Source organism: Callorhinchus milii, unplaced genomic scaffold (genome assembly GCF_018977255.1).
Source record: "Callorhinchus milii isolate IMCB2004 unplaced genomic scaffold, IMCB_Cmil_1.0 Scaffold8, whole genome shotgun sequence".
In the NCBI taxonomy this organism is placed as follows: Eukaryota; Metazoa; Chordata; class Chondrichthyes; order Chimaeriformes; family Callorhinchidae; genus Callorhinchus; species Callorhinchus milii.
In genome coordinates, this window is record NW_024704749.1 from 1,450,881 (window position 1) to 1,465,549 (window position 14,669).

Below are 14,669 nucleotides of genomic sequence, written 5' to 3' on the forward strand. Positions count from 1 at the left end.
ATAGACTGTATGGATTTCTGGTTTAACAGCTCCTGCAGAGGTTTTGGGGTCAGTGGAAGCAACAACTGGAACAACAAGAGGAATTTGAGATGAGTGAACTGACCTGTCGAGCTCAAAGCCACTTCAGGTATTTTTACACCCACAATCCACAATCCTTTCAGCTTTTACCAAAAGCTTAATTCAAGGTCATTCTAAAGCTAACATGTTTAAGATAATGTGTTGTTAATGGGGCTTTCCCTCTTCCCTCATATCTGAATCAGAGGAAACAAAACTTTTGTGGTGAACAGAAATGTAAAAGAGTTTGCTCTTCTGGTTCACATGGGTGAAAAAATGAGGGCGTGACGTGAGTTTATGAAGGCCTTATAACTGACCAGTCAGTTCTTGAACTGTGCCAATGGTCAGCTTGAAGTGCTGTAGTTCTTGCAAATAATCCCTTAAAAAAGATAATAATTTGGTCACTGAAACCATGACTGTTTGTGGGACACTGCTGTGGGCAATTGGCTGCCACGTTTCGCCCACAAAATATACAGCCAATCCACTTTACAGTATATCCTGTGAAGCGCTTTGAGATGTCTCGAAACCGTGATAAGGCGCTATATCAAATGCAAGGATTATTATTGTACTAAACTTCTTGCAAGATAATGAGTCATAATAGCAACCATTTGAAATGTGTAAGATGGTGATATATAATTATAAGCAAGGCTGAACGTGATACAGCAGCACGGCAGTTACAATACATATTTTGTTATTGTGAAACCATAGTCAGGGAACCGTTAAGGATGAACAGAGAGGATGTGATCAATCAAGATGTTGTTTTTACCTGACACCAAGCTGGGGTTTGCGGATTGAAAGAGGAACAAAATTTTGAGAGAGATAAAATATTTCACAGTTATGAAGAACATAATAATTTGCTAGGCAAAATAAGTTTAATAGATGTTTTCAGAATTATGAGAGGATTCGATAGGGTGAATAAGGAGAAACTATTTCCACTGGCGGGTGGGTCAGTAACCTGAGGACACCGATTTAAAATAGTTGTTAAAAGAAACAGAGGTGAGCAGATATTCTTTCACACAGCGAGTTGTTCGGATCTGAAATGCATTGCCTGAAAGAGAGGTGGAAGACGATTTGATAACAACTTTTAAGAGAAAAGTAGATAATTATTTGGGGAGGATAAGTTTGCAGGGCTATGGGGAGAGAGTGGGGGAGTAGGATTGATTTGGAAGCTCTTTTCAAAGAGCCGGCACAGACATGATGGGTCAAATGGCCTCCTTCTGTGCTGTATAATTCTGTGATTCTATGATTCTTTTCACTATTCACCACATGCACCCAGTTTGTCTCAGAAACCACATGACTGAGACCACACAAAAAACGGACTAAATTCCAGTATCCCATCACTAGTCATATCAGCTTTGTACAGGTCAGCCCCAAACTTACCTTCTCTTTCCTTCCCTAACACCCACCCCCCCACAAGGATATCCAATAACCGTGACAAATCTTGTGCACACACCTTAAAGGGCACACCTTAAGATCCTCTGCCATCGTAAACATGCTGTACAGTATATTGTGGGGATTCAGCCCATAAGATTTTAGTTTAGTAAATAGACAAACCTTGGAATAAATTTAAAGCAACTGACACTTCAGCAGTGAATGTGTTTTACACTTGCACATTTTATTTGGGTGAAATAGGTAACCACTGAAGGTTAAAGGCAACTTGCTGATAGCTCCACTCCTGAAATGTTCAGAATGTAATGTCTGGTGTGTATTTAAGGGAAAGCATTGATTATGGTCTGGTCAGAATGAAAGGTTTTTAGCACTTGCTCTCCATCTTGCTCTCTTTCCCAAGGTACAGATGTTGCTTGTAACGAACTGACACACATCCCCAACAGGGAAATGAGCCCGAGCTTTGATCAGGGCGAGTGTCTGAGTCTACTTCTTGACTATCTGTATGACGTCTTCATCTTCCATCACATGGTCCTTGCCAACTTTCTGCGGGTTGTATTTCACCGAGGCGCCCCACACCAAAGCACTGGAATTGAAAACAGCCATTAATTGCCGGCCTCTCAGTCACATTTGAATAAGAACGTAAGAATTTGTTGGCAAAAGAAGACCAAGGTCCATCTTGTTTGCCTTCCACCATCCTGGCAGTCGCTTGACATGTCGTGTCCCAAACTATACACTGTTTTCCCCAGATATTATTTTCTAGCAGAAATCTATCAGAAACAAACATTTTCTGCTTCCACCGCCTGTCTCCCTCGGGAGCCTTTTCCATAAGTTTACTGCTTGTTCACTGAAGTAGTGTTTCTGCAGATTTGAAGTCCTGAGAGAGAATGAGATCATATTGTGAGTTGTGATTTCAATGCCGTGAGTATGTGGGAAGACCTTGTGTATGTGTCGGATGTTGTACACTTTTGGAAAGGGGAACTCCGTCTATAGCTGAATTGTCTCACGATTCTCTGGTTATCTCAGAACACAATTACATTTTGCTGAATCCACTGAAGATCTGTGTTTCTGTTGCAGGAAGGTTTTGCTACGGAGATCACTGTGCTTTTGGATAAATCATTTGCAGTGGAGAAGGTGGTATTTGGTGAGTGTATTTACATTTCACCAACCCCCCCCACCCCACCATGCAAATTTCTCAGAATATGTTTCCAGACGTTGAGGCTGACTTTGATGATTTATTTTGGGCAGCCGTGGTCTGACACATGTGGAAACCCATCACCATGCAAACTGATCTGCATAGACACAGTAGTTCCTCGGCCCACTCCCTTGTCTTTGTTGAGTTAATTCAAACAGGGTAATGGGGAGGTGTTGGGCGGTGGGGGGAGTGTTGGGGGTGTTGGAAAGAGCAAATAGCGTGCTGTAGCTCACTGCCCAGGATCAGACATAGATTCATAGATTTATAGAATGTTACAGCACAGAAGGAGGCCATTCGGCCCATTGAGTCTGTGCCGGCTCTTTGACAGTGCAAGTCACTTTCACTAACCCCAATCACCAACTTTCTCCCCATAATCCTGCAAACCCGTCTTCCCAAGATACCTGTCCAGTTCTCTCTTAAAAGCTGTTATCGAATCGGACTTCACTGCCCTTTCAGGCAGATCATTCCAAATTCCAACAATTCGCTGAGTGAAAAAACATGAATAATTCCACTTGGGGCAAAGTCTGGCTGATAACTAGGATCATGGACCTTTGTTCCGCCAATGGGAAATTTCCAACAAAATTGGAGAAGAAATATTACCAACCAAAGAAGAGTAAACATGATTAGGAGACTAATAGAGAGCTAGATTTCCTGTCCACGAATAACCCTTCACAACCTGGGAAGGTAAAAGTATATTTTAGTTTCTGAGGAGGTCAGGTGTCTGAAGTGAGGATTGAATTACTTGAAAGAATACAGAAATCGTGGGATGCTGCTTTCACACAAGAACAAATAAGTTGTTTCACTATTTTTTTAAAGTATTAGAAAGTGCAACAACAACTTGCATTTATATAGCGTCTTCAACTCCGGGCGATGTCCCAGAGCGCTTAACAATGGCGGCGCCCGATGACGAGCCAGGGGAAGGGGGAGCTTTCAGGTGACAGTAGCTGTATGCGTGTTATTGTGGCTTTACTGGCTTTACCCCACAAAATACACTGTCAATCCACTTTACAATGTATTTTGTAAAGCACTTTGAGACATCTCAGCGACGTGATATATCAAATGCAAAGATTATAATTATTACTATACAACTGAAAGTAAGTAGTCACTTGGGCCAGTTAACAGAGAGCTATTTGTCTCCATGGAACTATACCGAACTAGAGTTAGCACATTTAGAGATGGAGAAAACAATGAAAGGAAATTCACTGTGCACCCTTTCTCATCTCTGTTGTTTTATAGGTTCAGTCTGATAAGGCAGAGACTCACTACAGCAGGAAGATCTTGCCTCGCTGCCTTCACTTGTGGAGGGTGTTTGTCAATGAGAGGAAGCATCTGAACCGGCTGAAGGAGATAGCAACAGAGTTTGACAGGTACTGTCTAAGCAGGAAGTTAAATGATTTTCTTATGTTGCTGTACAAATTGGTTGCTGCGTTTGTAAATCCTTTTGAAATTTCCTCTCGGAATGAAATACACTATATCAAATGCAAGGGTTATTATCTTTTATTATTAAGTTATTTGCACAGCTAGAATTGAACTATATAATTTCCAGATGTGGAACAGCAAGTCTGATTTACACTTCTGCTCATCATATTGGCTGGATCCTGAGGAGAAAAAGTGAATAAATTAGCATTAATATTAGAGCTCTCTGCAAGCACAATTTTTTTTGACTTATTAAGGGATTACTTGGAATATTGCTGACAGTGATTTGCAGCTGCTGTGTTTCATACTACAGAGGTGCAAACCAAGTGTCCTGTAGCTCAGTGGTTGGAGCACTCGCCTTGAAAGCGAGAGGACCTGGGTTTGATTCCCAGGCAGGGCGAAATGTTGGGCAAGTTTCCTTACTCCACACGCCTCTGTTTACCTAGCAGTCAGTAGGAACCCGGTTGTTAGTCGATTGGCAGATTGCTTTTCTGGGGTAATAATCTCTTCAAAACAAAATAAATTTAAGTTAAAATAATTGGGTTACACAATCCACGATTGCTTGTGGGACACTGCTCTGTGCAATTGGCGGCTGGGTTTCGCCCACAAAATATGCAGTGAATTTACTTTACAGTATATTATGTGAAGCGCTTTGAAACGTCTCATCGACGTAATAAGGAGCTATATCAAACGCAAGGATTATTATTATGATTATTATTTTGCATGGGGTGGTGGCCGGGATATTAACAGCACGGCTGCGTAAGTGGTAGTGACAAGTTAAGCCAGGGTCAAGTTATCAGGAGTTTACTGTATAAACACAGACACTATTTGAAAAGAGGGAGTTTCTCTCTCCCGGTGTCCCAGCCAACAATCCTCCAGATAAAATTGGTCATTCACTTTATGGCTGTTTGTGAGACATTGCTGTGCACAAATTGGTTGCTGCATTTGCCAATAAATACATAGTTACTGCTAGACTTTCCAGAAACCACTTTGAAACATTTCAACATTATTGGCATTATTTCAAATGCAAGCCTTGTTTTCATTATTTAGCATCATTTTTCGTTTGTATTGCTCTGACTCAGTGGGTGAGTGCAACACTTGAGCCATCCAGACGAACATTTACGTCTCATGATTGATTGGAGAATTAGCTGGTCTCTCCGGCAGCGTCACTGAGAACCACAATGTGCCTCAATACCCACTGGGCTCGGAGACAAAAGAGTCAAGGTTTTAATTCTAGACCACTGTCTAGTGACCCCTGCTGGAAAGAACATGTCTGCTTAGAAAGAGGATTAAATAATCAATAATCCTTACACTGGACCTTTCAAATCGGTCGGTACATGGGTCATATTGTAAAGGGAGTGACTGGAGTGTTTTGGGCTTGGCTGTGATGTTTCACCCATGGTTGATTAGCTTGTCAAGTCCCTTTTCAACACACAGAATAATCACTTGGGTGACCTACGCGAGACCTGTGGAATTGTACCCAGCATGAGTCCAGAGAGGATTTTAGCACCATTGTGGACTTAGCTTTGTCTGTATTCTCCTGATTCACGTTCTCTGATATTGCTGTACACATGACTGGCCTGTGATGAAACTCATTCCAGAGATTCTGCCTTAAATGTGTCTCATGTGTTTTGAAACGCTCTTATTTTGCACTTAATATTTGCCTTGCACAGTATTGTATAATTTCCTTATATTCTTATAGGGGTACTGTCTTCATTACCTTGCTGAATACAAACCCTCACAGTAAACAATAAGTTCAGGATGCTTTTATTGATTTAAAAGTTATGACTTGTGCTGGGAGTTTAAATTTAAAAATAGTTGTGAATAGTTCAGTGAAACAATTCTGTAGCACTCACCTCACCTGGGTTCGATTTCCGGGTAGGGCGAAATGTTGGGCAAGTTTCCTTATTCCATATGCCTCTGTTTATCTAACAGTAAGTAGGAACCCAATTGTTAGTCGATTGTGGGATTGATTTCCATGGGGTAATAATTTCTTCAAAACAAAATAAATTTAAATTTAAAAAAAATCAATCCAGGATTGTTGTGCGCAATTGCCTGCTAAATATCTAGTCAATTCACTTTGTAGCATACCCTGTGAAGCACTTTGAGACATCTCAAGGATATAATAAGACACTATAATAATCTTTGCATTTGCTGTCTTCTAGACATCTCAAAGTGCTTCACAGAATATAATGTAAAGTGAATTGACTGTATATTTGTGGGTGAAACGCGGCAGCCAATTGTGCACAGTAGTGCCCCACAAACAGTCGTGGATTGAAGTGACTAATTTATTGTTTTTTCTTTCTTGAGGGATTATTAACAGGGGTGTGGGTGGAGTAAGGAAACTTGCCTAAGGTTTCGCCCTGTTGGGAATTGAACCCAGGTCTCACTTGTGAGGCGAGTGCTCTAAACACCCTGAACTACAGGACTCCTAAATCAAATGCAAGGATTATTGTTATTATTATTGATTCATCTCTGCCTGACTACGTGCTCTATAGGTGCCAATCAGCCCCATCAATTCACTTAATCCTTCTAGATCTCTGGATAATGTCTCATTGTTTGTCTTCATAGAGATACAGCACAGAGGGGGGCATTGTATGCTTGGTGGGAGAGAATGAATCATCAGCGTGACAATCGATTGGCAGAAAGATTGGTAAATATATATATTTTTATTTATATCAGCCAGCCTCTCGTTTAGTTAGTGCCAAAGTAGAATTGACTGACGTGGCTAAAATAAGCCACTGTCAAGCACCGGGATGCTACCCTGCGTGGAGGGCGTTATATAAATGCAAGTTGTTGTTTACCGCCCTTTCTGTTTCGCAGGCTGTGATTCATTGTTCTCGGCGAGTGTTGCTGTGTTACTGGCGATGCTGGTGTGAACAAACTGCCCTTTGCTTGGAGAAGAAAGAGAAGGAGGTCATAGCCAAAAATTATTTCAGACATCGTCTGATACTTATATCCCTGCGCGTTTGGAGGGAGAGTGTAACAGAGCTGAAGTCAAGGTATTAAAAACACTGCATTTAATTCTTGTCCCTCTTCTGGATGAGCAATTCCACAAATGATTCTTAAGTTTGGAGTTTCTGACAGTTCATTAGATAATTTCATTACAGCAACTTGCATGTTTGTACATCATCGATGATGGTTACCTCCCAGCTCCACCTCCTTGCCCTTCTACTTACAGACATCATAAACCTCTCCCTGTCCACTGGCCCCGTTCCCACCCCTTTAAAAACAGTCCCACAAACAGTCGTGGATTGAAGTGACCAATTTATTGTTTTTTCTTTCTTGAGGGATTATTTCTTGAGTGTCATACGCATGTACGCGGATGACACCCTAACTCTATCTCTCTGCCCCCAGCCTGGACTCCAGGACCCACTGCTGTCCTGACAGAATGTCTGTCAGGCTTCAAGTCCTGGATGAGAGCTAACTTTCTATAGTTGAATGTCAACAAGACCGAGGCTCTCCAGGTTGGCTCCCGTCAGCGCCTCCTCACCTCAGGCACTGACAGCATCACCATCCATGGTTGCACACTGCACCTTACTAAACCAGTCCGGAACCTTAGCGTTTTGTTTGACCCTCAACTGTCCTTTCTATCCCACATCCGTGCCACTACCCGCTCTGCCTTCATCACCTCCGCAATATCGCCCGGCTCCAACACTGTCTCACACCGCAGGCCGCCAAAACCTTCATACACACCTTCATAACATTGAAGCTTGACTGTGCAAACTCCCTGCTTGTCGGCCTCCCCAACTCCTCCCTCCACAGGCTGCAGATCACCCAGAACTCTGCAGCCCATGTCCTCTCCCGCACCAGGCTTCGTGACCCTATCACCCCATCGTCGCCCGACTCCACTGGCTTCCCATCACACGGAGGATACAGTTCAAGATCCTGGTCCTCACATTCAAAGCCTTCCACCATCTTGCGATCCCCTACCTCTGTGACCTCCTAACCCCTTGCATCCTGTTCGCTCCCTCTGCTCACCGGGCTATGGTCTGCTTCACGTCCCCCGCCTCGCTCCCCCACCATTGGCGGGCGTGCCATTGCCACTCTGCCCCCACCTTCTGGAATTCCATCCCGCAGTCCCTCCGCCTCGCCCCCTCCCTCGCCTCCTTCAAGACCCATCTCAAGACTCTCCTCTTCGAACGTGCTTTCAATCACTCTGCTTCTCCCCCTGCCCTCCTCCCTCCCCAATCCTGACACCGAGCTTGGATCCGAAACACTGACTGTCCAGTGTCTTGGGATGTCCTACCGATGTGAAAGGTGCTATACGCATGTAATTTTGTTCTTGTTGTAGCGCCTTTCATGATGGGTCATCTCAGATAGCTTTTTAGGGATGGAATTAGACACTGAATGGTGGGTGGGGTGGGGGCAAGTTGTCACAGACGCATTCAAAGAGATGGGATTTGAGACAGGACTTACAGACAGAAAGAGAGGGAGTGAGACAGAATGGTGGTTGCAGAGAGGGCAGGAGGAGGGCTAAGACACAGCTACATAGACCTATCCCTGCCTTGTGCTGACTTACCTGATCTCAACCTGTGTTTGGTGCTGTAAAAGATGACACCCATGAATTAGTGAGGGGAAACAGACAGCGTTCCTGTTCCTGACAGTGCGCTTTGCTTTGTGAACCTGACTACAACCTTCTCACAATTGCCCAAGCTTTTACACATGCAGAATTGGCTTTTGGGTGAGGCATGTTAAATCTGTCAGGGCTGTACCTGTACAGAACTGTACCACAGCACGAGACAATGCCATGGAGAACATTGAAAATCTTATTTAGATTTAAAGTTATTTAAATGCTCTCCGTTGTTGTTGTAGTAAATGTTCTGCCTCCAGAATCTGACCCCACAAATGTGATGTGTTTTCTAACTGTGTTAGTTACAGTGAGAGAGAGTGGCTGCTGGTGTTTTCCTTTTGGTGTGACACTGCTTCCTGGTACAGGTCCTGCTGTGTGCTGCCTGGGTGTAAGTGCTGGTCACTTGTGGGGTTCAAATTACAATAATAATCCTTGCATTTGATAATAGCGTCTTATCGCATCATCAAGCCACCTGAGAGCTTCACAACATTTTAGTGTGAAGTTTAGTGACGGCATTTATAGACAAATGCGGCAGTCAGACCCACAATTGTGGTGTGAGAATCAAACAGCTGAACTGATGCATTTCCTCACCAAGTTATTCTTTATATCTGGACCTTCATTCTTCCAAGTTCATCCTTCTGAGTATTCAAAGATCAATTATTATTTACTGAAACCACTGGAATCAGTTGATTCCAGTTGATTAAAACACTAAACAACAGCTGCATTACAGTCATATTCTGTGACTATAATGCAGCTGTTGTTTAGTGTTTTAATACTTTATTTTAATAACATAAAGGAAAATACTCGTTATCCCTTTCTTTCTCTCCCCCTCTTTCCCCACTCCCCCCCCAAAAGAAAATTTGGCCTGGAAAAGTAACTGGGTTTCATGAAACTCTACAACACAGATTGCTTTCCCCTGCCCCAAGCCTCTTGTGAGTCAAACCTCTCATCACTGTAATATTTAATAATAATCCATGCATTTGATACAGAGCTTTTCATGTCATCAGAATATCACAGGATCGACCGTAAAGTATAGTGACTGCAGATTTGTAGGCAAACGCGGCAGCCAATTTTCACACAGAGGTATTCTACAAACAGCAATAAAACTGAGGCAAAAAGCATCAGTATATAAAAGAGGAAACTTGAATTATGGATGAGGGAGAATGGAATAGAGGGGTACAGGAGAGGTGGAGGCTCGTGTGGAGTATACCCACTGGCATAGATGAGTTAGACCAAATGGTCTGTTTCCATGTCTTTTCATTCTATACCTTAAAACAATTTTATACAAGTTGGCCCCAAAGTGGATAGTTGACCAATTTTATCTGGGGATTGTTGGCTAGAATACAACGGGAAACCATAACATGTTTCAAATTTACATTTCGGGAAACCATTTTTGTTATTTCTGTTTATTCCTTAGGCGAGACCAAGAGAGGAGAGCAGTACAACACTGGTCTAAGTTTGGGTTGTGTAAGGCCTGGACTGCTTGGCGCATGGTGAGAAATTAAACCTGTTAGTTTGATGTGCAGTAACATAACAAAGCGATTGCAGTTTCAGGCAGGAAGGCTTGATTGTTTGAACGTCTATCTTATTCAAAAAAAAATTATGAATCCATGTTTATCAACCCTGAATTGACAGGAACTTGGAATCTCCAGCATTTTAATTTTTAAAAGTGGAATGATGAAATCCAGCAAAACGCCTAAAAATCAATATTGTCACCTGTGATATACTGTTTAACTGCAAGGCCAGGCGGGGTGGGTGGGTTGTAAAACTTATTGCCCTTATTAAATCCAGCACATTTAGTTGATCATGTAAAAGTAGGACATGATGATGGCTTGGTGCTTGACAAATGTTTAGTTTGAATATTCAATGCTCATTTTCCAGCATGTACAAAAAAGGCGAGGGAAGTGGAGAAAGCTTGCGTGTGCAGATGTACATTTCCAGGGAGTGATGCTGAGAGCTGCCTTTCACAGCTGGATGGTTAGTGACCACTGTAACAGATAAGTTTGTTCTAATCAAAGACTTGCCCAACACCTGTTAGCAGGCTTCTTCACCCTCATCAATCTGGCCGTTCTCTTTGCTTGGCCTACTCCACGTCCCCTGCTCTAATTGCCTACCATCAGCTTTCAGCCAACTTGGCCCCCTCTCGCTGGAACTCCATTCCCAGATCCCTCCAATTTGCTCCCTTGTTTTCCTCTCCCACTCCCTTTCCAGGTACGCCTCAAAATGTACTTCTTTGTCTTTGTACCCTCCTTGCCCCCTTGACTCCCACCTGTAGCTCCTCTACCCAACCAGAAATGTCAAGCTCTTTGGGACATCTTTCCAACATGAAAGGCGCTATCTATACAAGTGTAAATTATATTGTGAAATGGTATTATAACATTGGATTAATCTGGGAGCTTTATGTGATGTGTGAGAGTTGAAATTGTATTTAAGCTTTTGGATCCTTTCTTCCTACTTTGTGTTTCTTAGGTTTACCATCGCAATACTCAGCAGATTCTCTGTCGAGTTAATGAGAAGGAGTGGAAATGTAGAACCAAGCTATTGAGGTAATAACTTAAGGCAATTCAACAACAAATTAGTTTGTGTAGTGCCTTTCACATTGGCAGGCTGTCTCAGAGCACAGCACAAAACAGACTGGAAACCTGAACTGGGGTGTGGGTGAAGTTGGGGAAGGAAGATGTTTTATGACTTTCATTCGAAGCATAGGACAAGCATCCACTCCTGACTGGCTAGATACAGAGCCATATTGTGCATGGTTCAAGGATCACATCAATTTACTCATTATTAATAATAATTAATATTTTTTTAGTTTGATACAGTGACGTATTATGTAATTGAAACATCTCAAAATGCTTCACAGGATTTCCTGTAGATTTTAGTGACTGCATTTTGTAGGTAAAAGCAACAGCCAATTTGCACACAGCAAATTCTCACGAAAAGCCATGAAGGAAATCACCAATTATATTTGAGGAATTGTGGGCCAGGACACTGGAAGAAACTCCCTTCTCTTTTTGAACAGTTGCATTTTTAACATCCACCAGGACTCCAGATTAACATCTCATTCAAAGGATGGCACCTCTGACAATCCAGCACTGCACTGGGGTATTAGGGTAAACTGGCTCTACCCTAGTGAGCTCAAAATTCCAACGCGGGACTTGAAACCACAACATTCTGACTCCGAGGCCAGACTGCTACTAGGCTGAGCCAGGCTAACACACTTATATTTTCAGTATTTTGGAAAAAGTGACTGAACTCTACAAATAGCAGGACATCAGGCGTATATTAAACCAGCCAGTGGGTCGTGTGTGCCTTTTTCTGCCAAGTAATCTGAGATTAATACCTAGACTAGTGCACTAGATTCTGATCCTCTGTAAATGCAATTAAACAGTTTGTAGGTTTGAATACGTCCTCAGTTGAAAGTTTGTATATTTTTACTGGTTGGCTCGTGTGTGGTTCAAATAGGTGGATACATTACAGGAAAACTAATGATCTTTATCTCTTATTTCCCCTTTCTGTAAGTTAAATTTCTTTATGAATTATAATAGATCCTTACATGTAATAGGGCGCTTTACCAGGTCATTGAGACTTTTTAAAGTGCTTAACAGGATATACTGTGAGGTGGTGTGACTGTAATTTGTGGGCGTATATTAATTGCGTATAAGAAAGGACCAATAGAAATGAAAGTGTGAATCTAGGTCACTGCTATCAATCCACTCAAACCTACAAATAGCTGCAGAGGCTAAAATGACTTGTTATTCTTCGTTGGGTAAGTCACAATTATGCAGGATGTTTTAATGTAGGCTTATTCAAACACTTAACCCCCTGACCTACAAGCTGAGGAGAAGAAGCTCTAAGTATTGCGCCTGTAATAATAATCCTTGCGTTTGATACAGTGCCTTATCACGTCTTTGAAACGTCACAAAGCGCTTCACAGAATATACTGTAAATTGAATTCACTGTATATTTTGTAGGCGAAACGCGGCAACCAATTGCGCACAGCAGCGTCCCACAAACAGTCATGGATTGAAGTGACCAATTTATTGTTTTTTGTTTTGAAAGAATTATTATCCCTGGAAAAAGTGCTCCGCCTATCAACTAATAACCGGGTTCCCACTTACTGCTAGGTAAACAGAGACGTGTGGAGTAAGAAAACTTGCCCAACGTTTCACCCTGCTGGGAATCAAACTCAGGTCCTCTCATTGTGAGGTGATGCTCTAATCACTGAGCTATAGGACTCTACATAAACCACAACACTAGGAGGCCCACATGAGCAATCCAGGAAATTAGGCACCGTGAGAAATATCTAACATCTAGCCTCTAGTGTCAATTGCTTTATGGCAAAACGTGTGTGATCTTAGTCAGAGTTTGAGCATTTCTGAGTTGATTTCTGTTCTGGTACAAAACAGGTTTTCTTTCTGCATCTGGAGAAGGAATGCATCCATTTTGGCTGATGAATCTAGGAAGATGGCTAGAGCAGATCAGTATTATCACCATGTCCTCCGATTCAAGGTATAAATCGATCTGTTTGTGGAAATGATGTGTGTGACATTTCAGTGTTTGTGAGGATGAGGATGTTGCTTCTGTTGGCCCCCAGGGTGCTGTTGGCCCCCAGGGTGCTGTTGGCCCCCAGGGTGCTGTTGGCCCCCAGGGTGCTGTTGGCCCCCAGGGTGCTGTTGGCCCCCAGGGTGCTGTTGGCCCCCAGGGTGCTGTTGGCCCCCAGGGTGCTGTTGGCCCCCAGGGTGCTGTTGGCCCCCACAGTGCTTTTGGTCCCCACAGTGCTGTTGGTCCCCAGGGTGCTGTTGGATGACAATGTTCTTTCAGTCTGGCTGTCATTTTGGGTGAGCTAAATTGGCAGATTGCTTTTCCCCTTCTGTTCTCTTAGTTTCTCATAAATTATCCTGAAAGAAGGAAGGTTGATTAAGTGACAGGTAGCTGTTATGTAACACGCTGTCAGGAGGTCTACAAGAGCATCCCAAGGTGACACTGTTCAATTATTCCCCTTCCCCACATTGGCTTTGATGGAGGAACTTGCCATGTGGGAAATTGGAAGTGAGGCCTAAAGACAAATATCTATAGGGCTATGTGAGGATTTCAAGACATGACATGATTTTACTATATTAATAAATAATAATCCTGGCATTTGATGCAGCGCCTTATCACGTCTTCGAGACGTCCCAAAGTGTTCCACAGAATATACTGTAAAGTGAATCGACTGTATGTTCTGGGGGCGAAACGTGGCAGCCAATTGAGCACAGAGGTGTCCCACAAACAAACCATCAAACAAACAGCCAATGCTAATGCTAAACTAGCTGACATCTTTGTAACGTCACCTTTGTACAGGTTCTGGAATATTGGAGAGGTGTAACCTCGCTCCAACTGTATCGCCGAGAACAGGAGAAGAAGGCTGTGCTACAAGCAAGGCAGCGTATTGCTTTTAGTAAGTGAAATACAACTGTGTGGCAAACTTGCACTATAATATAATACAATTGTTTGATTCTCCGGTGGGGCGAAACATTGTGCAAGTTTCCTTGCTCCACACAAACACCTCTGTTTACCTAGCAGTAATTTGTGGTTGCTCCAAAATAAAAAAATAAAAAAATAAACAAACAAATAAATAAATAAATAAATAAATAAAATAATAATAATTTGGTCACTCAATCCACCACTTATTGTGGGACACAGCTGTGCGCAATTGGCTGCTGAGTTTCGCCCACAAAATATGCAGTCAATTCACTTTCGAGAATTTTGTGAAGTGCTTTGAGACGTCTCAATGACATAAGAAATCAACTGCAAGGATTATTATTATAAATGTTTAATGTAACCAGGTTACATATGCCACTTACATAATTTTAATATTTACTTCCAAAGAAATATTTAAAATTTTCCCCATGACGTTATGACATTTTCCGCTCCAAATATTTTGTCATTAACATTTTTTGTGTGCTTTCTTATAACAAACAGCTCAGAATGTGTTAAAAGGCAGAATACTGCAGAGGCTGGAAATCTGAAATAAAAATGTATCGCAGGAAACACTTAGCAGGTCAG

At 42.4% G+C, this 14,669-nt stretch overlaps 1 protein-coding gene and 1 non-coding gene across 3 annotated transcripts in view; both read left to right on the plus strand.

Moving 5' to 3' along the window:
* Positions 1–14,669, plus strand: part of sfi1 (SFI1 centrin binding protein) — a 48,148-nt gene that overhangs the window by 15,782 nt on the left and 17,697 nt on the right. For both annotated transcript variants that reach the window (XM_007910898.2, XM_007910899.2), the window contains exons 12-21: positions 30–127; positions 2,518–2,584; positions 3,872–4,002; positions 6,623–6,704; positions 6,875–7,053; positions 10,042–10,117; positions 10,506–10,601; positions 11,094–11,170; positions 13,031–13,133; positions 13,965–14,061. In XM_007910898.2, coding sequence (XP_007909089.2) covers positions 30–127; positions 2,518–2,584; positions 3,872–4,002; positions 6,623–6,704; positions 6,875–7,053; positions 10,042–10,117; positions 10,506–10,601; positions 11,094–11,170; positions 13,031–13,133; positions 13,965–14,061 — 1,006 coding nt within the window. The remainder of the gene's footprint in view (positions 1–29; positions 128–2,517; positions 2,585–3,871; positions 4,003–6,622; positions 6,705–6,874; positions 7,054–10,041; positions 10,118–10,505; positions 10,602–11,093; positions 11,171–13,030; positions 13,134–13,964; positions 14,062–14,669) is intronic.
* trnas-uga lies at positions 4,379–4,452 on the plus strand. The gene has a single exon. It is a non-coding gene; the product is annotated as a tRNA-Ser (tRNA).